This window comes from Centruroides vittatus, unplaced genomic scaffold (genome assembly GCF_030686945.1).
Source record: "Centruroides vittatus isolate TY-2023 unplaced genomic scaffold, ASM3068694v2 contig_1620, whole genome shotgun sequence".
Classification (NCBI taxonomy): Eukaryota; Metazoa; Arthropoda; class Arachnida; order Scorpiones; family Buthidae; genus Centruroides; species Centruroides vittatus.
Genome location: NW_027120986.1, coordinates 115,356 through 143,124, shown reverse-complemented (window position 1 = coordinate 143,124; position 27,769 = coordinate 115,356). Strand labels below are relative to the sequence as shown.

The window sequence follows — 27,769 nt, the reverse complement described above, 5'->3', positions numbered from 1 at the left end:
GTCTTCAGATCTGGTCAAGGTAGCATAACTTTCAGGAGTTTCTCTGGAGACTGGTTTTGGAGGAGAATGGAGATGAGCTTAGTCTAGTAGCTCCATGGGTAAAGTCTGCCCTGAAGCTTAGGTGTGAGCTTGTTATATCCCCATCGAATGTGGGAATTTGCTCGAGTGACTTGATGTTTGTAGCAATGACACTCCAGATGTGTCATCAGTGGTCAAGTTAGAACCATAAGGATGTGACAAACTGGGTGGGTTGTTTTTGCTTTCCTTGAGAATAGGCGATTCTCACTAACATGTAATTATTGAAATGTCGATGTTCCCACACATCAACAAGTCGTTGTTGGGATTTATCCTAGAAACTTTTCCCAAAACAAGGGAAGAGATTGTTGACTGTTGCTATAATATTCGATCATCTCCTGTTTACTCGTCCTGTGGGAGATGAAAATTCCAAAGTGTCTTTTTTCCACGTAATACTTAACAAAATGCTTCTCAAATCTCACATTTGTATAAATTATTAATTTATTTATAAAAACAAATCCAAGTTATAACAAATTCAATTTTGTTAATGTTGACATTGGATGAACATTTTATGGAAAGTGTTAAATATATGTAGAAAACAGAATGTATTCTGTTCTCCATCATAAGTTAGAGAAGTTATTATCTAACTTTTACATTAAAGTGCCAGAACTAGCATCAACTAAATATATTTTAAATGAAAACTTTTTAACACAATAAAACCTTATTAGAAAAATCAGTTAGTCAGTTTTTCTACAATTTAAATAATTATAGAAAAATGTTTAATTATAAAGATGACTTGTAGATGTTTGAAAGCCTGAATCTATTTTATTTGTGAGATATTCAGGCCTCCAGTCGAGCACGTCACATATTTGTGATGACTGTTTATATTTTAAGGGATTGGTTAAATCTCTCAAAATCAGGATTCCTGACACCACTTAGTCAATTACACAGACTAAGAAACAAACAAACATTTATATTTAACTTCCAGAATTTAAGAAGAGTCTATTTCTAATGTGGGTAAGACAATGGAGTTAGGCATAGGAAAGTTGAATGGTTTAAATGATTAAAATATGTATTTAGTAAAATTAAACAAAACCATCATACATTAGTACAATGAGAGATAAATCAAAATGATTAAAAATATAGTAAAATGATGATAAAATATCTAATTACAATTCTTCCTTTAACCCTTTCCCGGCCAGGGTACCGATCTATCGTTACCCTGATTGTTTTGCAAAACGGCCAGGGTACCGATTCATCGTTACCCTGTTAAAAATCGATTTTTATATAATTTATCGACAACAGATGTCAGCACTTGACGGTATCGTCTTGTTTATCGTCTGTTTCACATATTTTTGTCCAGGTGGTGTTTTGTAGATGTAAAAAATTTTAATTATCGATGTTTTTTCCTTAATTTTTCATTTTCTGATAATTTTTTATTTCATTTTTAGCATATTCATGCAATAATATTACTATAGTAAGTTCATTAATGCTATAATAAGTTTATTCAGCTATAATATGTTAATGCATTATAAATATTCAAGTTATGACCTTCAGTTCTGATATTTTATATATTTTTTTAATTTTTAATTTTTAATTATTTTTAAATCTAAAATATCAGCAAATGTTACATCTGTTGCTACTAGTAATCATATGTTTATTACGAAAATAAATAATCTTGTTTGATATAAAATGAATAAAGTATATTAGTTCATTATATTAGTTGAAAGCAAAATAAAGTTTAGATTTTAAACAAATGTTTGATATAATGTGCGATAATTTCACAACGAATAAACGTACATGCATAAATGTTACATCAAATTGTACAGAACAATATTGTACATGGTATTGGCTCAGTGACAATAAGAATGAAGTAACCAGGCAATGTTAATTTTGACAAATAGTAACAAATTTTCAAGTCTGAATGTCAGTTATCATATATATATATTTTTTTTTCATAAATTATTTAAACAAACTTTATCGAAATATGTTGTATTTAAAACTAACTATATTGATAAATATATGTGATTTTTTTCATATGAATAAGATGATAATTTAATTTTTAGTGAATTTTTAAAATAATATTGCCTGATTCACCTATTTTGACCTTGGCCGTTTTACAAAATAAGGGGGCGTGGCAAACGGCAGGCTAAGGGTTAAAAGGGAACTCAAACTAATATGTTACTAACTAAATCGTGTTGAGAGAGAGAGTTTACATAGTTATATTACCTTGAGACATTCAATCTTCCATGTGAGACGAGCTGATATCTTGAGAAAAGTACATGGAACTATATGTGAGAATTCGGACCCACCGGAATTTAGCCGGTAATGATACATCCCTTTCCGCGCTTTTAGAAGGAAAAGGGATATGAGTCAAAAGAAAGAAAAAATGAATCAGGAGGAACCAGAGTCGAAAAACGCGGGTTGGCGAATCTGGAACTCGTGACCGAGAGAATAAAAGGGCGACGACGGAGAAAAAGGGGGTCGGTTACGTTTGTCGTTTGGCCTGTGCGCGTGCGGACGAAATCGAGGGGACCCGCCGATAGCCAACGAAATATTGGCGACTACGAAGATCGACCCGGATCACGAGGTATGACCCGAATTTATGTAAACTCTCCCTCCGCGAATACGAACTCCGGTGACTGACGCTCGCCGCATTTGTAATTGTCATGTTAGCTTTAATAAATCATTGTTATTGTTTTATCCGTTGTAATGTCCTTTATTCGAATGTCATCATCCGCCGCTCTACCGTCGAACCCATTCACTTCCTCCACTCGCATCCACTCGCGTAACGCGTAACTCCTCCGAACCGCCATCTTGACGTGGGCAGGTCTCACGGACCTGTTAGCCGACAAAAAGGAGGAACGAGAAATCGGCCGCCTCCCGGCACCCACATATATGACTAGATACCATAAGTCTGAACACACCTTGTTAAAAGGTCAAGTGAGCTGAGCTAAGCTTAAATTTACTAAATTGAACTGAGCTATTATTCATTTACAGGTGATCTATCACCTTTTATAAGAAATCTCCTCTAATCAAATCATTTAAAATAAATCCTCCACATTTCTGATATGTGATGGAAGTTGGGTGGTTTTAGGATAATGTGTGAGAAATCCCATACCATAGACTATTGTTTTTGAAGGAACTGTGTTATGTTTCTCTAACTAAACAGCAAGTTCCTTTTTCAACTTCATACGATTTTTACAAAACAGATAAATTCTATCAATTAATTATAACAAAATTTTGTTACATAATTTAATAAATTAAATTATTAACCTGGATTTTCACATATTGGTTTGATTTCTAAATATAATTTTGATATAAAATGGATTTTAAAATATAAAAAAATTATTAAAATATTTAGAAAATATTTTAATATTCATTTATACATTGAATAGACTATTCCTAAATATTTTGTTCATTATTAACTAAAGTAATCCACATCACCTAATTATTAATTTTTATTTAACCTAAATAGTGTGTGATAGAAAATCCAATAGTTCTTTAGTATCAGTTGCTTTCTAATTACTGTTCAATAGAAATCCACATTAAAAATATTAGGTAATAATTTATCATTCATTTCCATGAGAATTTTTTAATGAGGATGATTACCACTACACTACATATTAACTAATAATTTAGCTAGTTTTTAAGAAGCAATTCTTGACTCTCATATGGTATAGTTTATCAGTTTATTATGAATTCATTCTCATGTGTTAATTTTAGATAACTTGTAATAGCTGAAGTATGCAATATAAAAGCTATATGTAAGAAATGTATGGTTTATAAAGAGTTGTTATGAAAGGTTTTCTTTAATTAATTAATTTTTTTTTTTTACTTATAGTGCCATCAATGGGTCCATTAAATGTGACTGCTAATGCTACTTCCTCTACAACAATTGTAGTTAAATGGAATGAAGTGCCAAAAATTGATCAGAATGGAATAATTGAAGGATATAAGGTATACTGTGATCATTACTGGTTAATGTTGTTAATATACTCAGAAATTAACATAATAATGAATAGACTTTTTTATTATAAAATTGATATTTTAATAATTAAACTTGTAATTTTTTTTATATAAATGAATTTAACTTTGATATAAAATAATATAAAAGATCTGTTCCTATAAAACACCATTCATTAGAAAAAACAGTTAAAAACACAGCTATACAGGTAGTAAATGATTAAACTCAATTACACTATGTGTAATTAATTTAATGCAGTTATTCTAATAGTTTTTAAGAGAGTAGATTTCCTAGATACAAAATGTATACCTGACATTTAGCACTAAAGCAATTTAAAAAAGTATGTTATTTGAATTAGTCATTCTAAAAATTAATGGGATTCTAAAAAATGTTATTAATGAAATTCTAAAAAGGTGTTGTTTGCTTTGAGAATAGCAATGTGAAATCATATATACATATTTTAAAATTTATATAAGATATATACATGAATATATATATATATATATATACTTTTTCAATGAACTTTATGGATATCTCTTGATATGCACATACAGTTTGGCAACCACATAAAAAGTTTATACACATACAACTTCTGAGTGCATTTTTTTGAAAGAAAAAAAATGACTTGGGTGAAAGTTTTTGTTTTTGATGTATAATCATAGTATGCAATAAAAAATGGGGAGTTTCCATTAAAGAAAATAATGATGACATTATTTCACAGATTGTAGCACTATCTATGATGAAACCAATAGCCCATCTTGTGGTTCCCTTAAAGTTTAACATTTTTGATTCGGTGATTTATTTTGTAGGATGTGTATTTTTTGAATTATTTCAGTGGATTGATTAAACAGTCCTGTATATTTATTATATATGTATAGTATAGTGTAAATATTATACAATATATATTACATACTCTCTTGTCTTCATAATTAATAATTTGTTATTTTTCCAGGTTTACTTTGGAGCAAAAATGGTTCCATTTAAATATAAAGTAATAGAAAATAATATTACCTACACTACTACACTGACAGAACTCAGGAAATATACTCTTTACAGTATACAAGTATTAGCCTTTACACGCATCGGTGATGGTGCTTTAAGTTTACCACCAGTTCATGTTCAGACACTTGAAGATGGTAAGAGTTTTTATTAAAAATTATAAAATTATATAAAAATATTTTTAAAATAATAATTAAATAGGAATAACCAAGCTCTGTAGTTTATTAAGCAAAGATTACAAAAACAAAATTTATAATTTGATAGTATGTTTGTTTATTTTATTTCAATAAATATTTGAAACAATGTTCATTTCTCTATTCTATTAATAGTACTGTCAGTTAATTTTCCTGAAATATCATAAATTTTAAATAATTTTTTTCTTAAAATATACATTATTCCCTATTTGTCTGTGCAATCTAACAGTTTGCAATATTATTCTTAACTTTTAGCATTTCAATGCACTGTTACATTGGCATATATAGTAAATATCATAAGTCTGCTGGAGCCATCTGTATCACAACTACATGTGTATTGCTGCAACAAAATTATATGTAAAATCATAAGTGCAAGTTTTCTTCCATAAAAATTGGAAAAAAGAGAAACTTGTGAAGACAAATTTGATTTTGAACTATATAGAGAATTTCAAGTAATGATAACATAATTGTAGAAGAAAAAAAAAAAAAAGAAAATACAAGTTATTGATTGACAATTTATTAAGCAGGTATGATTCTACAGAAAATGTGGATATGCCACAGAAATAGTTGCCAGTTGCTCATAAAAACATTCTGAGTGCCATTACCTAATAATTACAACTTGCTAAGTTCAAATTTGGATACTCAGATATGAAAAATTTCTTGGAGTGCAAAGGATTAAGATTTTGCATTGTTTATTTGATTTGTAAACCAATGTTGTATAAACATGTTTTCTTTTTTAAGACTTTCCAGTTAAGATATGATTTAAAAATACTACAGTCTCTATTGTTGCCACCATTATCTTTTGCTGTCCTGCTACAGATCTAGATATTGTTTTTATTTTTAATTCTTGTACTTATTTTTCAGGAAAATTCATTTAGAAAGTCAATTATTAATTTAAATTTTAACATACATAATTTAAGATTTGACTCATTTCTCGTTGAATTGGCATGATATATGCTTCAACTCATAATAAAAACAAAGTCGATTCTGTTATTAAATATTATCAGTATAATTGTTGTTATAAAAACTTTCTTAGTTGAACAAAAGTTGTTATATATTCAAAGCATTTAAAAAAAAATACTTTATTTATAGTTCCTGGAATTCCGTCCAACATATCTTTTCCTGATGTATCTACAACAACTGCTCGTATATTATGGGATGTTCCTGAGGAACCAAATGGTATAATTACAGCATATAGAGTTTCTTATCATATAAACAGCACTCTGGAAGGCTCTATTACTAAAGAACTGCCATCAACTGATCGCACTTTAAAAGTCTTTAATCTCAATCCAGAAACTTATTATTTATTTACTGTCACTGCTAAAACTAGTGAAGGCTGGGGTAAAACTGCTCAAGCAATTGTATTCACTACTAATAACAGAGGTACTTAATTTAAATTCTTATATTTAATTATTTTAAGGAGCACTTATTATATTAGATATCAAAATATTAATTAAATATTCATAAAACGTATTCAATATTTATCAGTAAAATAGATTTATTTTGCTCATATATATTTATTAAGAGTGATTCTTTTTTTTTAAAATATAAAATATGCAAATATATATTATTTTAGCATTTCATTTTTGATCAGTTTGAATCTGGATAATGATAATAGAAAACATTGTTTTATATAAGTAAATAAATATGATTCAAACTTAAAATTTGAATGATATTTTAAATAATTTTAAAACAAGATAAAGGAATGAAATAAAAAAAAAGATGCAGCTTATTTAATTGAAATTTCTGAATTTATCAAGAACACTTAACACATTATTGACTTTTCAGAAGAAAAAATATCAGTTAAACGAGATTAATATATTAATATTCAATTTCAAATCAATTCTCAAAAGCATTTAGTTGTGAAAATATTATTGTCTCATTGAATTAAATTTTATAATTTTTTATTGTGAAAAAATAAATTTATAGTTATTTTTCACATGCAAAATCTCTCTAAATACAATTCTAATAAATAGCATAATAACTTTGTTTAACAAAGTAGTTTCACATATTTTTATCATAAGATGAACTTTGGCATTACATGAACTCCTGAAATTTAACATTAAATAATATTATGTAGTTTTTAAAAGTTATATATCTTTTTAAAAGTGTCATTAATGACAGGTTTTAATTAAAGAGCAAATAATAAAATTTAATCAAGCTAATATTTTATTAATAAGACTTAGTTATATGTCTTACTAACAAGATATTAGCTCAATTAAATTATTATATCTTTTCAAATTTATTATTATTTTGTAGATAAACTGAAAAAAAGTTGAATCAGTATTTCAGAAGCATGAGTATCAGTACTGTAAAAGAATTTATAAATTATATATCTTAATTTTGAATAGTTAAGTTTGTAAGGAACTGAGTCCGAGCGTTATTTTATTTTATTATTATTTTTCCGTTTTATTATATTTTGTTTGGGGCTTATGTTTACTTAAGACGAAGGTTCCCCACCACTCTCTTGTTAGTAACGAAAAAAAAGAAGAAAAAATCAACTCACGAAGAAATAAGTGCCGTAGGAAAAATATCGCGCACTTGCGCCACCCAGCGGAGGTAAAAGGTCCGCAGAAAAAAAATGGAGGGGGGAGTCCTACACTCACTAGTAAGGTAATACTTACTAAACCGTCTTAACATCCCAGAAAATTATGATAAATACTTTGTAAACGGTTTATAAGCTTTGTCGGAAACTTAAAGCTGCCAGAAAAGAAAATTAATGTTAGCAAACTAAGTATGTAAATAAGGGGAGTAACCCAGCTGAAGTGTGACGTCACCTCACAGCATAAAACCCGTACGTTAACCAAAGAAAGAGGAGGTGAATTTCCAGAGAGGTTAATTCCAGAGGGAGGTGAATTCCAAATCGAGGTGATATCCAGAGCGAGGTGAATTCGAAAGTGAGGTGATATTCTGATAGAAGTCCAGATTGATAATTGGACGATCCAAGGTGTTAAAGAGGAGTTCGATTTGACGATATCGAAAGGATTGAGGAAATAGGTTCTTCGTATAGTGAGGTGACGGATAGACGTTTAATTAGTAAGAGATTTTGTTCATAGTTTCTAAGTATTTGATTTGTCGAATTTTCAAAGGGGAATTAATATTAAGTTAAGCTAAGTAGCTCAGTTATTGTTGGGTTGACTTGTTGAATTTCGTTAATAAATTTTGTTTGGATTATAGACATTTGTACGTAGTAAATTCTAGTTACTAATTAAATATATTTGAACTTTTTGCTTTGACTTAATATTTATTGTTATTATTACAAAATTTTTCGATGCACGATTAAAAGCCCAAGCCTGGCAAACTAATCTCGAATCCGCGTAAAGTACCCGTTAGGTTAACGGAAGTTTTACCGACCGCAGTTAGTGTCGGTTTCCTAAGATACTAAAAATAGTACTTTACAAGTTTGAGTAATTTATGAAAGAATTTCCCAATTTAATATGGTTAAAATTTTATATTATTTATTTTACTAAAATACATTATAATTTTTAATACCTCATATATATTAACTGAAAAATTATCTTTATAGTTAATTATAATGTATTTTAGTAGAATAAATAAAATAAATTTTAACATTTTATATATAATTAAACTAGCAAATGAGCCTGGTGTTGCTCTGGCAAATGATTTGGATGATTTGGTAAATATTTCACATTGGAAATTAAGTTATTACTATCAAAAACAAAAAAATTGCATCTAAAATAGTACAGTAGAAGTTGTTCCTTAGGTTAAACCTTAATCCTCTCCCCCTCCCCATGGGAATTTCCAAAAATCCCTTCTTAGTGTGCATTTTCATGACTTACCCTAACTGTGTATCAAATTTCACCTCGTTAGGTTCAGCAGTTTGCTCTGGACAATGATGGTCGATCAGTCAGTCAGGACATGTAATTTTTATATATAGATTAGTAGAATAAATAAAATAAATTTTAACATTTTATATATAATTTATGTATGTATACATATAAATGATATATATTTTGAAGAAAAATGATTATGAAGTAATTTTGGAATTTATTTATATAAACAGAAGCTCCACAACCACCTTCAGCACTTTACATTCGAAAATCTCAAATTCAAGCAAGACAAATTGCTTTCAGCTGGACACCGGGAAGAGATGGATTTGCTCCATTACGTTATTACATAATTGAAATATCAGATCATGGCATTTGGAAAACATTACCAATTAAAGTTGATCCATCAGTTACAACCTATACTGTCACAGGGTAAATAATATACAAATTCAAATAAATTCAATAAACATTATATATCAATTGAAAGTTATAAATATTTTTTCAGTTTAAAGCCATTTACACTTTACAAATTTCGACTACAAGCAATAAATGATATTGGTGCAAGTGGATGGAGTCCTGAATCAGAAGTAACTCAAACTTTACCTGCAGGTAATTACACTTATTATACTTGTTTTAACAAAAACAAAAAATGAACTTTCGGAGTCATGTGAGTACTCTTACATTTTTTGTTGACTATTAGAGCATGCATAGCAATAATTGTTGTCTTAATGGGTTTTTAAAGTTGCTGTCTGTATTATTTAATAAAAAGTGGTCAGACAATTTTTATATTTATAATTTTAATAGTGACTTTCTTTTAGTTTCATTTATTGCTGTTTTTTTAAAAACCAATCAAATATATTTTTATTTTCTAACAGATTTTGCTATCTTTTCAGTTTCATATTAATACAACATAAATTTGAAATGTAGAATATTTAATAACTTTTAAGTGAGATGATGACAAAATCTCTGTGATAATGTCTACTAAATTGTTATTGACTGTATTATTTTATTAAATTTTTATGAAAATTCAGATAACAAACTGAAAATTCTAAATCTAAATTTTAATTTTGTATTCCTCTTATGATCATTTATTATAAGGATATTCATGTATGATATTTTTTTTTTTAAATTAAATTCAATTAACTAAAGACTGGAAATCCCTTTTTAGATTTAAATTAAAAAATTTCAGAAATCAAAAACAGATTTGCTTTAAATATATTTATTGATATTGATATCAACTTCAAGAATATAGCCATTAGAGAAAATAGCTGATTTAGAGTTGACAAGAGTATTCAAGTAAATTTATTTTTTGAGTTTTAAATTTAATAGTAAAACCTGAAAAACAAATATACAGAATATAGTTCATAATTTATGGTGTATATGCAATGTTTTTTGATATTGAAATTTTAATATTTTGAAACTCTTTCAGCTCCAGATGATCCACCTTCACATGTTCTAGTGTCACCATATACAACAACTTCAGTTCGTGTTAATTGGGAAGTAAGAATATGTTTAGTTTAATGTTTAAATGTTTTGTTTTATTTTATTTTTTAAATAATAATTATGATATCAAGATAATAAAATAAAAAATTTTTAATTTGTGTTTTTCAGCCACTTCCTGAGTTTAAATGGTATGGTGATACTCAAACTGCAGGGTACAGGATTGAATATTGCCAACTTCTAACTTACACTGTTTCCCGGAGTTCTGATTGTCCTAGTAATCGTGTTTATGGGGTTAACATCTCTACTGTTTTATTGCCAAATCTTGAACAAGATAATATTTATGAGATAAGAGTATATGCATTTAATAACCAAGGTGATAGCATTCCAAGCCTCCCTGTTTCAGTTTTTGTTGGAGAAGCAGGTAATGTCTAAATTGTACTTATAAATATTATGATTTTTCTGAGAATGATTTAAATGTATTTAAATTGAAACAAATATTACATTTTATTTTGATTTATAAAAATTTGTAAATTTATTAAGTTTGAACATTTTTTTACTTTGTCATATTTATTTTTTCATTTATAATAATAATATAATTATAATGATTATTATTTTATAAACCTATAAACCTTAAGTTCATTAGCAAGAAATGGTACTTGTTGGACAATATATTTTGGATTATTAATTGTTGGAAAACAAACGTAGAACTCAACTGAGTGTTCAAACTTTAACACGTTGCATCTATTTTACATTAAACTAAAATTTTGTGAAAAGTCTAGCATTATTTGATATATTGAACTAACTTTTTATTGATAATGATTCATATCTGTTATCCTGTACAATTACCATTTTATTAGTCATTAGATTTCTTTTGGAAGATGATATACAGTGGAAATTCATTAATCCCATACCTGATAATATGGTATGTCTAGTAATCCAGCACTATAACATTGTAAGTAGCTGATAACTTGGAATTGTCCAATAATGATCCAGTATACTAGTATTCCTTGAATTGGAATTTATTTTGATACATGATGTGATAAAGACCCTGGGCAGAAACTGAGGTGAAGGTAGGAGGTGTGGCCATCCTCATTGCTACATTTTGGTAGGTTAACCAGGAGAGAAAAAATGATGTGATAGAGAAACTAGCTCAATCTTACAGTACCTTGCTTTTGTTCAATTAGATGCTTTCACTGATGATTTTCTGTTAGTAATATGCATTTATACCACAATTGCCAAATAAGTTGGCATAAATATCTTTCAAGATCAAACTTGAAAGCACTGCCTGATATATACAACTTTTGACAAGTGTTCTCACATAACTTTTCAAATTTTACAAAAATACAAAAACATCAGTAATCTAATTTTTAAAATAATCTGATACTGACTCTGGTCCCATAGATATCAGAATAATAAGCTTTTACTGTAATTTATTTTTTAACTGTGTTGCAATGTTAAGAAATAAACTTAATTCAATAAACTACACTCAGTGAAATATAAATTGTAACACTAAGAAGGGGAAGTGCAATTTGTTTGAAAGTTATGGACAAGACTGATAAGTAGGCAAGACACGATAAAATTTCCAGAGTAAAAAAATTTTTGTGTACAAAAAATGGCTAACATGACTGTACCAATATGGAATGGCTTCTCCTTTTTTAGAAATACATCACATCCATCGCAGCATTGAGCCATAGAGATTTTATATAACATCTTAGGTTACTACTTGCCATGCTTTTTAAATCTATTAGAGAAGAGCTACTGTTGTTGCACTGGTTTGTTTCAGATTATGTCTCATTGTGTCCCAGACATTTTCTACTGGAGAGAAAGCTGGAGGTCTGGCAGTTCCTAATCTGTTAGTATCTCCAATATTCCCAAGAGATTTTTCCATATATGGACAAATTATCTTACTGAAATAAGACATTATCCACACCAGCCATGAAGAGAAGTGCTACAAACTTTAAAATTTTATCATCATGCATGTCAGCTGTTAACCCCATCATTGGGATGAAGTGGAACGGGATGTCTGAGCTCATAACCCTGTCTTCCTTGGGATGGTCTATGGAACACCATTGAGAATTGCTGATAGAACATTAATCCAAACACTACAGGCCTTTCATGGAATCAGTATCAAGCTGCATCATTGTTGCAATTTGGGCAAAAGGAGGTCCAAAACAATATTAGACAGCTATCTCCATTTTGGTATTTCTTGTGTATATGGTTAAATTATTTAGCTGCTTATATTTATATTGTGTCTAAAATGAAATATGTCTAGAAGAAATTTGACTTGGAATTTCAGCTAACACAACTGGTTGTGTATTTATAGTTATGGCTGTAGAATCAATCCTGCTTCAATTAATTTCAAAGATTTAAAAGCCTTGTTTGAAGTAATTTTTTTCTAGATATCTAATTATTAAATTAATTACATACTTTTTAAAATTACTATGTGAATATAAAAGACACAGCTTATAATTCTAATAGTAAATTGTTCTGATTATTAATAAGAGTGCATATACTAATTACATATATATACATAGAAACACACATACAGCAGTGCCCAGAAAATCAAAAAATTTAACACATGTGACTGTAATATTACATGGAATGGTAATAATCTGCATAAGAAAGTTCCTATTTAGTTATTGTTTTGTTTTAATTAGTTTTGTACAATTGTAATATAACATTTTTTTTTTTTTAGACAGATAAGTTATTGCCTAACTTCAAATAGGCTTTTTTAAAAATTAACTTAAAACTATTTAAATATTTTAGTTCCTACTGGTGAACCACAAGATATTTCAATGGAAGCACTTAGTTCAACAGAAATAAAAGTATCATGGAAACCACCTTTAGAAACAAAACAAAATGGTGATCTTTTAGGATATAAGGTATTACTAATGAAAACAGATACTTTTATGTTTATTTATTTATATATTAAAAATATACAGTGGGACCTTGCTTAACAGGCATAATTTGTTTCAGAATCATACTCGTGATGTGAAACACTTGTTAAGCGAAACACTTTTTCCCATATAAATTAATGTAAAATACGATAATGCATTCCATGCAGGAAAAAAATACTGAAATATTTTATGTATAACATTTATTCAAAGAAAATTATATAATATACATTGTTAAGGAGCATGAATCATCATCATCTTTTCTTCTAGCACAGAATGAACCAACCTAGAATGCAAATTTGATTTGCAGAAAACAAAAACATTGAAAAAATATGCCAAACGATATGCCAAATTTTTGGCTATGTAAAGGCTATAATTAAATATTAGAAATTAATTAATTTGACTAGAGGTAGGCAGTTATACTTCCATCTCGTATTAAATTTAATAATTAAAGATAATTAAGTTTTAATTTAGACATTTCTAAAATTTAATTTGGAATCAGTCGTTACATTTAATACAAGATGGCAGCATAACTGCCATCTTGTATTAAATGTAACGACTTTTCTCTAGTCAAATTAATTAATTTCTAATATTTAATTATAGCCTTTACATAACCCAAGAATATGGCATATCATTTGGTGTGTTTATTGTATAACAGGCTATGTTTGTTGATGTTTATATGTAATATGTGTGAACACAAGTTTGGAAAAATGTGTGATAAGAAGCGACACTAAGATGCTAGCGGAACAAGTGCTGAACACAGACTGATAAAACCTGAGCACAATCCCTCCTTCTCATCACTTGTTATGCAAAACATCACTTGTTAAGTGAGTCATTTTTTTACAATTTGTGTTGCTTGTTATGTAAGGTGCTCATTAGGTGAGGTTCCACTGTAATACTATACAATTCTTTTACCTTAAATATATTGAAAATAAATAAATAAATAATAATAACTATTACAAATATTACTATAATAATTTCATAATTAATTTTCAATTTCAATTGTAAAATAATATCAGAAAGAAAATGCTCTACCAGTTACCAAGATTATTATATTCATATAGCTGAATTGTCTGTTGCTGCAACACTTTAAAATTTGCATGTACAGTGCATCCTCACTAATCCAAATTGGTTTTGTTGTTGCATTTAAATGTTCTAGCCAAAAACCTAAAGAAATCACATATTTTAAAAAAAACATGATGAATTTATAAAATATGTAATAATATACATTTTGATATATTATCAAATACAGTATAAACTTTTAAGTGTATGAGTATTTCTCCTGTAGTCTTTTTTTTGTCCTTTTCACTACATATAACCACACTAAACGATCCCATACAATAATAATCGGTTCATTTTAATATAATAATAAATCTGAACTAATTATTGTATTTAATAACCTTATTTGTATTAGATTATGTACTGCATGTTTAGGAATATATATACTGTTTTAAAAAATTACCGCTCTAATATAAATCCATTATCATTATTTAATATGTTTATTCCATCTTACTTGTTAGTAGACAAAAATATTTTAGTTATAGAAGACTGCTATATAAAGTATTATACTAAAACAATAACAATAGCTCTATGTTAATAACTAAATAAATTAATTGTTTTATTTTTTATCAACGTGTTGTTTATTTTTTTTAATTTGAATTATTTGCTTGTTGGAGGAGTTTTTATATGAACATCAGTTTATCTTTTTCAGAATTTAAAAATTAATAATTACATTAATATTTAAGGAGTTTGGAATAAAAATAAGTTGAACAAAGAATTAATTGTTATCATTAATATGCATGGCTTAGAAACATGATATAAAAATCATTTTAAAATTCTTAAATTTTGCAAATATAGAATACATATTATTTATGTACAACTATGTTAAATTCATACATTTAGTTTTCAATTTTTATTCTAATATAGTACAAAGTATGTATTTAAATGTGAAAAAATGAAATAGTAATTCGTTTCTTCGTTGTTATAATTTTTTTAAAATTTTGTTAATAAAAAATTAGAATATTTTAGAATTATTTTTAAAAGGAGTCAGTTCATATTTGAGGAAAAAGTATTTCATGAAATAATTACTGATATTGTAATGTTTGGTATAAATTTATAGATTTTTTATAAACCACTCAACGAAGAAGGTTCAGAAGAAATGGAAGCTGTTCCAGCAACTACAAAGTCTTTTGTATTGATGGATTTGAAAAAGTATTGTGTATATAATATTCAGATTCTTGGTTTTAATCCAGCTGGAGATGGGCCTCGTTCAGTGCCACAAAAAATTAGAACAAAAGAAGATGGTAATTATGTCTATTTATTAACTTTTATTAGCTTTCAAATAGTTTTTTAAATTATTGTTAGAGGAATTCACTTTTTTTTTACTTTAATTGAAAATATAGCAAATTATTGTGCATATCTCATACAAATTTTATTACAGTAAAATAAATTTAATACTGAGTAGTGTATACTATTTTCTGTTTGTTGTAATTTCTATTAATTGCTTTTCATTTTTATTGTTTCTTGCATTTTGTAAATTCTTAAATATACAAATTTAATGAGCTTTTTTTACAATAGAAAAAATGGTATCTAAGAATTGATCAAGAGAGATTTTTTCTGTATTTTTGTCAATAGTACCAGGACCTCCAGGAAAGCTTGTATTTTCTAACATTACAATGACTTCACTTAATGTTAGCTGGAATGAGCCTGTAGAAGCAAATGGCAAAATAAAAGGATATCTTCTTGTTTACGAAACAGCTGTAGAAGATATTGGTATGTGTTTTGTTTTTTAAATACAGACAAGTTACGATTAATATGAGTTCATTTATTATGAAATTTGATTCGGTATGGGTTATTAATTCTAGTTTGCTTGTAATAAACTTAAGTACTCTTCTATTGACTTTGGAAATATTTACAGTAGAATCTATTTATTGTATTCATTTTAGATCCACTTGTATACTGATTTGTATATTTGACTTGTATGTTTTGGGACATGCTAATTCTGATAACATTGAATTCAACATATCTGATAACATTGAATTCAACATATCTGATAACAATATCTGTAATTATAAGTGGATTCTGCTGTACATAGTTCATAGTTTTATTAACAGTAATGTAGAATAATAATAGAACTTATTAAGGATATTTTAAAAATTGTTTAATATATTTTGACTTACCAACTGCTTTAAAAAATGTTTATCTTATTTTGCACTAATCATAATTAAAATATAATATATTTTAATTATTATTCAATGCAAAAATTTAAATTCTAATAAAAGAGTTTTTTCTTTAGATTATAGCAGACAGGTGCGTCAGAGAGTGACAGTTAATCATTTGGCTGTATATGGTTTGGGTGAAAAAATAACCTATACCTTCAGAGTTAGAGCTGAAACTTTTGATTATGGACCAGAATCTATTAGTAATGTTACTACTGGTCCACAGAAAGGTAAAATTTAATTGTTATTATAAAATGGAAGCTTTATATTATAATATAGTTATTTGCTAAGTACAGGTAGCCGTCGGTTTACACCGCAGTTCCGTTCCTACAAAAGTTGGCACAAATCAAATCGATGTAAAATGAACCCATATTTACAGTGAGGTTATAGGGTTAGGTTCTACATAAGTGAAAAATAAGCAAATAATTTTGTTTATTAATACAATATAATACAAAATACATATATTATAAATCTAATTTTTAAAATGTATTTTATGATAAAATAAAGTGAAATGTTTTTACTAAAAAAATCTTAAGAAAAACAAATGATATTTCAACATTTCGGATCACTTACATTTGTTGGAAAAAGTATCCATCTTTAATTGTTTAGATTTTTGTTTTCTTTCATTAAAAATTTCGGAATATGATCGAATGGATGCGATGATGCTCCTTTTTACATTTGCACTTCACTCCCAATCGTTGTCTAACTCACAAAGTTCGTCTGTCAAACTTTTCATAATTGAAAGGATACGCTTTAGTTCAGCCGTTTTTATAACTCTTTTCTTCCTTCTCTGACTGTTCACGATCTAATTGTTTGTATAATTCTTCTAAGTCTTCATTCAAGAGTGACTGATCATGGGCTTCTAAAAGTTCTGTCATATCTTCAGCTGTAACATCTTCCAATCCCACATCATGTGCAAGTCTGGTAATGTCTTCAATTAAATTCTTCTTATGTGTTACTTCTTCAAAATCGTGCATGAATGCTGGCAGAAGTTTACACCAAACTCCATTTAATCATTTTGCTGAAACTTCATCCCAAGTCGACTTGATGTTTTAATGCCTTTCAAAATATTGAAAGACTGCCAATAGTTTTTAACTGTTTTGTCTGAAGTGTCTAAAACTCTCATCATTTCCATGAATGTATTATTGAGATAATAAGCTTTGAAGGTTGCAATAACCCCTTGATCCGTTGGTTGCAAAAGAGATGTTATATTGGGAAGCATGTAAACAATCTTGACATCCAATGGTGGTCTTATTTCATCAAGATTTTGAGAATGTCCTGGAGCATTCTCCAAAAGAAGTGCCTTGGGTGGTAATTTTTCTTCTTCACAAAAATGAAGCACAGTAGGGCAAAAATAACTTGTGTACTAATCTGTGAAAATATCTTGTGTGACCCAAGCTTTCTTGTTCAATTTCCAATCAACTGGCAACATGTCTTTATTTAGACCCTTTATAACATGTGATGTCTGTGAATGATACACTAACATCAGTTTAAGTTTCAAAGTTCCTGAAACATTGGCTCCCACCAAAAGAGTTAATCTATCTTTTGCAACTTTAAAACCTAGAGTGGAACGTTCTTCACGAGAAATAAAAGTTTTTGCTGGTAACTTTTTCCAATAAAGCCCAGTCTTATTAATGTTAAAGATTAGGTCTGGAGAATAGTTGCCTTGTTCTACATAACCCTGAAATTCCTTAGGAAAAGCAGCACCACTACAACATCTGCACTTACTGCTTCACCATATAATTTTACACTACAACAGTTACTTCGGGATTTAAATCTCATAAACCAACCCTTGCTTCCCAAAAAAGTTTCTTTGCGTCCATCTGTCTCCTTAAGATTATCAAAAATTGATTTTGCTTTTTCAGTTATAGCAGCTTGAGTCAAGGGAATGTTTTTTTGATTTGCATTATTCACCCATAATGATAACAATTTTTCTGTTTTTTTTTTTTTTTTTTTTCAAAAATTTTACCTCTACTTTAACTCACATGTTTTACATTTACTTGACTGTTGAGCAGAGTGTTTAATTTTATCTTCATTTTTCATAATGGTAATAATAGTCAATGGAAATAAGTTCAAAGATCTTCAGACATTAGAGTGTGTTTGTCCATTTTCTATTTGTAGAATAACTTTCATTTTTGTTTCTAGGGAAATAGATTGCTATACCTTCTTAACATATTTAGATAACTCTGGTGCACTTCTTTTATCTGACATAATAACCCTCCTTTATTCTTGTATACGTGGATACCTAAACATTTAGTATTTTAACATTAATTTAATGTAAATGTATACATACCCAACAATATTAAACAGAAAAAATAAATATATTCAATAAAAGTCTTTGTTTTAACAACTATACAATGTCACAGCTCAGTAAATACGTCAACACTGAAATGAAAATCAGTCTAGCATAGGGAGAATTGGAGAATTACATGGCAAATTGCACAGCAGCATTATTGTGAATCGGCATAAATTGAGCTGGCGTAAACCGAGGGCTACCTGTATAGATATTATTTGTAAGTACAATGTAATAATGTGTTGAAATAAATGGTGCAGCTAGATGGAACACCAATTTAAACTGAAATTTTTCATCCTTTCAATAGTTTTGTTTAGTCCCATACTTTCGATAACGTACAATGTGTTGTTAATCTAAATTACGTGATCCAGTTTGTTTGACAGAATTATTTCATTTAAACTTTTAAATGGATTAAAATCTTGAAAAGATTAATAATTCTTTTAGTTTTAAATAATAATTAATACTGTAAAGCTTAGCAACATAGATGCAGTGTACTAGGAAGTAGCACAAAGTATTCCAAGGTTTTTTCTATTTCTTTAATTGTATTTTTTCATTTCTTATTACAAGTTACATAGTGAAAAGTGTAAAGTACTATTTTTTTAGTAGCTTAGGAAACCGACTATAATTACAGTCGGTGAAACTTCCGTTAACCTAACGGGTACTTTACGCGGATTCGAGATTAGTTTGCCAGGCCTGGGCTTTTAAGCGTGCACCGAAAAATTAGTAATAATAACGACAAATATCAAGTCAGATCAAAAGTTCAAATATATTTAATTAATAACTAGAACGTACTACGTACAAATGTCAATAATCCAAACAAAATTTATTAACGAAAATCAACAAGTCAACCCGACAATAAACTCAGCTACTTAGCTTAACTTAATAGTAATTCCCCTTTGAAATTCGACAAATCAAATTCTTAGAAACTATGAACAAAATCTCTTACTAATTAAACGTCTATCCGTCACCTCACTATACGAAGAAAACTATTTCCTCAATACTTTCGATATCGTCAAATCGTCAATCGAACTCCTCTTTAGCACCTTGGATCGTCCAATTATCAATCTGGACTTCTATCAGAAAATACTTCGCTTTCGAATCTACCTCGCTCTCACAGTCGCCTCGATTTGGAATTCACCTCGGTTTGGAAATCACCTCCTCTTCTTCGGTTAATGTACGGGTTTTATACTGTGAGGTGACGTCACACTTGAGCTGGGTTACTCCTCTTATTTACATACTTAGTTGCTAACATTAACTTTCTGTTCTGGCAGCTTTAAGTTTCCGACAAAGCTTATAAACCGTTTACAAAATATTTATCATAATTTTCTGGGATGTTTAAGACGGTTTATCAAGTATTTCTCTACTAGTGATTGTGGGGACTCCCCCCTCCATTTTTTTTTCTGCGGACTGTTACTTCCGCCGGGCAGCGCAAGTGCGCAAGATGTTTCCTATGGCGCTTATTTCTCCGTGAGTTGTTTTATCTTCATTTTTCATTACTAACAAGAGAGTGGTGGGGAACCTTCGTCCTAAATAAACATAAACCCCAAACAAAAGATAATAAAATGGAAATAATAATAAAATAAAAATAACATTCGGACTCAGTTCCTTACAAAAGCTCAAAATTTATTTTTGATGAACAAATTAGAAAATTGAACTTCAAAAATTTGGAGGAAAAAAAAGTGGTTGGTAAATGAATTTTCACTTGCAAGAGATGCTAATTATGACAAGTTATAATGCATTAAATTCTAAATCTTTGCAGATTCAACTGTAGAAAATATTAACATAATGTAAAGTGTTATTGCATTTTTACATTTTTGTTTGGTTTTTCTTCTTCCATAAATGAGTTGTTACTTATCATTTCAAATTTAATTTCATTTTTGGAAAGGTATCAATTTGGAACACATTTAATGATAATTTGATCAAATAAAATGTTTTTATGAGACTAAGTTAAGTAATATTGGTGAAAACAGTTTTATCTCTCTACAATTACACAGATTAATTGTAATTGAAATTTTTTGTGTATATTCTTGTTTTAATTGATTAATAGAGATACATTTTTCATTTTAAATTAAATATTATGCTTCTTGTCCTACTATTATAAATTAATCATCTGAGCACTATGAATAGCTCTTTTTAGGATTTATCACACACTATCAAGAACTCACTCAGAGACTGATGAACTTTAAGCATTTATTTGTAATCTTGGTATGCATTTCGGGCAGATAACTGCCCCTCTTCAACCATTACAGTCACTAAATTACAAGCATCTAAAAGGTAAAGGTATTATTTTATAAACTGTACAGTAACTGAGTAGATAACAATTTTTAAAAAGAAAGTAATCTATACCAATATATGGATTTACAATTATGGATTATATCTTGTATCAATAACTTCTCATTAACCATTTGGTTACACAAAATATAAAGAATTTTAATTTTCTGCCCTCTAAAATTTACATAATCATACATAAGTACAACATAAACCAATAAATAAATTTTAAAAATATACATACATAATTTATAGCTATATAGTTAAACATTTACCGTACAGATATTATTTTTAAAAACCAATCACAAATCTAAGGTCACTATAATATATTAAAATGAATTTTAAATCAATTAAATACACTTTTATAAATATCAATCACTACCTACTTGGTCAGACTTTCCCATTATTTGTATGGTGTTTTGGTTGGAATTACTTCCTTTTTAAAAAATGTTATCTACTCTGTTACTGTACAGTTTATAAAATAAGACCTTTTACCTTTTAAATGCTTGTAATTTAGTGACTGTAATGGCTGAAGAGGGACAGCACATCTGCCTGAAAGGCATACCATGGTTACAAATAAATACTTAATGTCCATCAGTGTCTGAGTGAGTTCTCGATAGCTCTTTTTAGGACTTATCACACACTATTTGTAGTGCTCAGATAATTAATACATTTTGCAGTTAAATAATTTTTTGACATATAAATTTTCTCATAAAAGTTTTGTTGTTGGGCTATAATTTGAAAAAAAACATAGACCTATAAATTTCCATTATCGTCTGTTCTTCCGTCTGTCTTTCTTTAATCTCAAGAATGGAGTTAGTTAGATGAAATCCAAGACAGATATGGATTAGGGGCAGGAGGTCCTGATTAACTATATATGAACTACTGATGCAAACCAGAAGAGACATAATTTCAATTCAAAAGTTTTCCCCTGAAAGCAGTTAATAGATGACCAGCATGACTGTATTGTTAAAGGAAAAGTATAATGTACAGGGGCAAGCCACTACAGGGGCAAGCTGGAGAGCATGTATTTTAAATTAAATAAATTAAAAATATGATTAAAAATTTCAGCCTGGCATTATGTGATGTCACTATAAATAATTGCTTGTTGTTAATTAAGAATTAAATGTTTTGTATGTTAACTTTTACTTTGAAACATTTTATTTTCAATTATTTTTCTACAATTTCATTTTGTCTGTCAATTATGTACAATTGCTGTCATGTTGAGATGTTTGTACATTATTTTAAACTTAAATATTTGTAAATTTATATAATTCTATGTAATTAAAAGAAAATAAAATTTGTATACAGATCATATGTTTCAAATTATATTCTTTTAATAATTAAATATTCATGTTTCAGGTTCACCTGAAAGTCCTCAAGATCTTATATTGTTACATACTCCAACTTCTTTTACATTAAAATGGAAAAATGGTGCATCTGAATCTGGTCCTATATTAGGATATATTATAGAAATTCGTCCACTTGGTAATAAACTTTTATATTATTTGATACATACATAGGTATATAAGTGAATTTCATAATTAATAATTACTAAAATCTTATTAAGGCCTTAATAATAATAATAATAACTTTTTTGTATCATATTAAATTTAATTCTATTGTTATAAATAAATTGATTTTTATTTAATAAATTATTGAAAGAATCATAATTATTAATTATTATAATAAACTCGTTAATTTTGACGAGAGATGATTTAGTTGCTTTAATTCATCTTTTAATTTGTGTTAAAATATATTATTGTGAATTTTATATTATAGATGAACTTGAATGGAACACACTGACTCACTTAAATAATGGACCACAGATATCCTATACAGTGAGCTTCCAAAATTTGTTACCATCCACAAACTACCATCTAAGATTGTTTGCAAGAAATGAGTATGGTGTAAGCATGCCAGTTGTTGCTACTCAACCTGTTGCTACTCCAAGTAAGCTTAAGAAAATGTTTTATATAATTTAAAGTTTATAATATTTTATTAAATTGAATTTTTTTTTTAGGTAAATTTTATTTAGAATACCGTCAAAAGTTGCCATTTTATAGGGAAGTCTGGTTTATGGTAATGTTAGCAGCTACTAGTGTTGTTATCATTATTATTGTTATAGCAGTTTTGTGTGTTAAAAGCAAGGCATATAAATATCGAAGTAAGTTTCAATAAACGTTAATAAAACAAATTAATCAAAAATTATTGTTATTATATTTATTTCAATTGTTTGTTTTTGGAATTTTTGATTTTAATTCCAAAAAAAAAAAAAAGTTTATTGTTCTGTTGTAATATCATTCAGTTCAAAATATATATTAATTATGAAATCAGATTATAAAAATATTTTTAGTAGTGCATTCATTTCTATAAAACTGTTTATAGAAATGAATGCAATAGTTGTAAATTTATTTATTTAGTTTCAAATACATTACATTGTAAGAATGTCTTAGATATCATCTATATGATATGAAAGGCTTTTTGTATATATAATCATTTTAAAAAAAGATAAAACCAGAAAAAAATAGAATTCTAATTCTTTTTCTCATTTTAAATTTATTTAATTTCTAATAATTATTTCCATCATACAGATTTACAGAATAATATATATTAACAAGTAAATATTTATTACAGAGGATATACATAAATCTTTGCAAGATGACCATCTTAGCATGGATGATGGTGGATTTGCTACATTTGAATTGCGTCAATCCAAGCGAGGAACTCTGTGTAAAAATTCACTGTCTAGAAAGAGCACAAGTACTGTTATAACTAAGTAAGTATTAATCATTCTAATTAAATAATAATGATAATTTAATATGCCGAGATATTTTTTTTGATGTATTAAGATATTTGCTGGAAGGTTATGAATTGAAAATTTCTTTTGCTTCATTGCAGTGTGTTAGGATATTTCCTTATCACTGTCTTTTATATAGCTGGTACCAACTCCAATTATAAGAGATCCGTAACATATAACAGTAGTCAGATTGAAGTTGAAAAAATCTAATTTAAAGATCTGTTCAGATCCTAGAATATTTTACGAATATTTTCATATAATCGTTACCGTCTATAGACAGAGTAATGATTATCTGAAAGTATCCATAAAATATTCTAGGATCTGAACAGATTTGATATTGTGTCTTTTATTATTGAAGTAAATAAATAGTTTGTATGGCTACTCTGGTTAATTTTGCTAACAAATATCTAACTACTGTAATTGACTTAGTGAGATGTGAAATGTCAGCTAATCAGAAAACTGTGATTCCCAAGTTTAATTTCTTGAATACAGTTTCATTCTCATAGTAACTTTGGAATGCTTAGGAAATGTAATTTGTTTTGTAATTAGTAATACTTTAATTGACTTTAAATATATACTTGAATTTTATGCTCAGTTTGTGGTTATATCAGTTATAAAATATTATAGTGCCAACACATGTTAAAATTTAAAATTATAATTGCATTGCACTCACTAATCTGAACCAGTTTTGTTCATTTTTATTTTAAATGTTCCAGCCAAAGACAAAAAGGAAGCTTAGATTAGTTTTAGAGAACAACATATATGTAAAATTACTATACACTACACATTTTAACATAAACATGTGTACCAAATTGATATGTTTTAAAATTTTTTATACTATATTTATCTGTAGTTCTATTTGATTTTCTTCTTCATTGCATATAACCCTAATAACATGAATAAATCTGTATAATAACTAGTTTAGATTAGGAAGAGTGCACTGTAATTGAGTACTTGTAATAATAGAATGTTCACCTTGACTTCAGTTATTTACTGGCAATATGTTTATAAAAAAATGATTGCACTCTTTTGATTTTGATTCATTGTCCTCTTTTTGTGTGTACTGCAATAAGTAAAAATATTTCCAATAGATGTATCTATATACAATAGAATAATAATAAAATAATTACACTTTAGATCCCCTCCTCGCCCAAGTCCTGCTAGCATTACATATTCCGACGATGAAGATGTCAAAGGGTATGATGAAAATTGTGACAGTAGCAGTCTAACAGAAAAACCATCAGAAATTAGCTCAACAGATTCACAGGTAATTTGATAAGTTAACAGCAGTTTAATATTTTATATGTCTTTTAGGAAACAGAAATTTTAAAAATTTCTTATTTACTTTAAAAATGGATAGATAGAATTACTTTTCTAGATGTCTTATTACTATTTTTCTTAAATAATAAGTTAAGTTAGGTAATATACATCTTAATTATATATTTGCCTAGAATTATATAATTAAAAGTTAACTAATTAAATATATTTATAAATGCATCAAAAAATAATAAAAGTTGTTAGAATTTTATTTTAAAATTAAAATATATTAAACAGTAAAACTGCATTGATTTCTAATACAGTTTTTAGTATGTTATAAATTAGGAACAGTAATAGAATTAAAAAATACTTTAGTTAAATGTTCAAAGTCCAAAATTTATTTTGATTTCTTGCATTTGAATAGCTGTTGTTTTTCTTATTTACATAGAAAGATGGAGTTGATTGTTTCAAAAGATTTAGCAACAATAGAAAAAAACTGATCAAACTTGCTGTAATTCATTTTGTGTTCTCATATTGTTACTGTATATCTTTATTTTCAATATAATTTATAATATAAATAAATGATGTATGCCAGCCAATTTTATATTATGTAATGGCATATACTGAATTTGGAAACAAATATTTTTTTCAATTCATCTGTTGCCTAATAACAGAAATGGATCTTTCTGTAAGTTTTTAAATGGCTACTCAAATTGTTATTGAGTCTGAATAAAAGTCAAAAAGTAAAATGACAAATATTTATATTAAAAGAATGAGAAATAGTTAAATAGAAAATTTATTAATTGTAAATTATTATTTGATGTTACATTTTTGTTTTTATAATTATACATTATTTTATATGATATAGTTAGTTTATTTTATTAAAATAAAAACTTTTTTCCATATGTAGTATTTAAATATGTGTTTATTTTTGAAATAATTTTAATAATAGGGAACGGATAGTGAAGGAGAAAGCGACACCAAGTCGGAACCACATTCATTTGTAAATCATTACGCCAATGTAAATGACACTTTACGCCAATCTTGGAAGAGACAGAAACCAGTCAAACCGCCAAGTTACACAGACAGTGAACCCGAAGGGAGCATTGCCGTCAGCCTGAATGGAGGACACATAATCATGAACAACATGGCTGGTTCGAGAGCTCCTCTTCCTGGATTTTCTTCGTTTGTATGATATTGTACTGCCATTTGAGATGAAATCATGACATGGACTTGGAGGGGGGAAAAAAAACTTATTTTTTACATCGTCGAGTATTTAAGTTAAAATTTTTAAATGTATCTTTTGTCTAAATGTTTGTGGAAATTTTATATGTAGTAGATTAGTGATCGGTTAAGCTGAAAATTATTTGGGATTGTGGTATCAAGATCATAGATCAGAAATAAGAAGACAGTATTTAACATGCCAATGCGATAACCAAAGATATCAAAAAAAATTTATGATGCAAATTATATTTATAGAGATATACTGTTTATTACGCTAAAATATTTGAAAGCTTTTCTTACTTTCATTCACTGCTGGGAAGGTTTAGTATAACTGCTTCCGGCTGAAGTATAGCAAATTAATCTTTTTCAAAGGCTTAAATGGGATTATTCCACCATTTATTATTTATTCTTAACTGAGAGAGATTTTAAATGACCATCTCCATTCTCTGGCAAGGTTTGATTGTTACTTAAATAGAGCAGTCCATTTGAATAGAAAATATTGCCTTTTATTAAAGTGCCTTTTTGTTAAATTTCATATTATTTAAACAAAATATTGGTATTTTGGATAAATGAAGATGATCTAAATTCATCTTTGCCTTAGAATTGCAATGTTTTTGTTATGAATTTCACATATCTTTATATGCAATTATTAAATATTCCAATGAAATATTACTTAATACCAAAAATATTTGTTAAGGACAACTTATCTGTCAAGAATTACCGGTTTGAGTCTTGACATTCAAATGTGTCGTATTTTTATAAGCATTTTATCTGCACACACAAGCTGTATTTTGGATTTTGAAGGAAATATTTCATTTTCTTTTATAACAAATTTATATTTTTACAGAATGATTTAGTTAAGAAAAAGGTATTTATTTCATACCTAGTCTACGTAATTCTATAATTCTTTTCCATCTCTCTTTAGTGTGATTTAGATTAGAAATTGATACTAGGAAGAGGTATGCTAATTATATACATTACATTTGGTATCTAAAATTAAAGTTTCTTGAATGATCTCAGTTATTTTTAGGTTTAGTTATTAGATATAATTTTTATTACAATCAAAAAATGAAATGGCCAGAATATATTTACTATATTTTTTAAACTTGACACTTAATCAATCAAAGAAACTATGGCCAATTATATTATTTTAAATATGTTTAAAATAATTTATTTCACATGTTCATTGAATGGCAAAATCTATCTACTCCAAAAGACATATTATCATTTTTTTAATGACTAATTTTCAGTATACACATAGCTATTAGACATTAGATGGTAGACTACTACCTGCCAAATTGCTTAGTAATTATTTAGACTTACAGCCCGATAAAGAATCCAAAATTTTAATGTTTGTTTGGTATTAATAGCATTGGTAAAAGATTTGTTTTCTTATTGCTTTGTTTAAT

The 27,769-nt window shown here is 27.8% G+C and overlaps 1 protein-coding gene across 1 annotated transcript in view; it reads left to right on the top strand.

Annotated features, from left to right (window-relative positions):
- The window catches only part of sdk (sidekick cell adhesion molecule), a 75,038-nt gene extending 48,664 nt beyond the window's left edge, over positions 1-26,374 (top strand). Inside the window, exons 17-33 of the mRNA XM_067262856.1 lie at positions 3,860-3,975; positions 4,935-5,118; positions 6,268-6,558; positions 9,200-9,395; positions 9,469-9,572; positions 10,393-10,463; positions 10,575-10,827; positions 13,173-13,288; positions 15,420-15,603; positions 15,935-16,072; positions 16,596-16,748; positions 22,442-22,567; positions 22,862-23,032; positions 23,103-23,246; positions 23,717-23,858; positions 25,017-25,146; positions 26,089-26,374. Of these exons, the coding sequence (XP_067118957.1) occupies positions 3,860-3,975; positions 4,935-5,118; positions 6,268-6,558; positions 9,200-9,395; positions 9,469-9,572; positions 10,393-10,463; positions 10,575-10,827; positions 13,173-13,288; positions 15,420-15,603; positions 15,935-16,072; positions 16,596-16,748; positions 22,442-22,567; positions 22,862-23,032; positions 23,103-23,246; positions 23,717-23,858; positions 25,017-25,146; positions 26,089-26,331 (2,762 nt within the window). The 3' untranslated portion in view covers positions 26,332-26,374. The remainder of the gene's footprint in view (positions 1-3,859; positions 3,976-4,934; positions 5,119-6,267; positions 6,559-9,199; positions 9,396-9,468; positions 9,573-10,392; positions 10,464-10,574; positions 10,828-13,172; positions 13,289-15,419; positions 15,604-15,934; positions 16,073-16,595; positions 16,749-22,441; positions 22,568-22,861; positions 23,033-23,102; positions 23,247-23,716; positions 23,859-25,016; positions 25,147-26,088) is intronic.
- Positions 26,375-27,769: the final 1,395 nt, after the last annotated feature.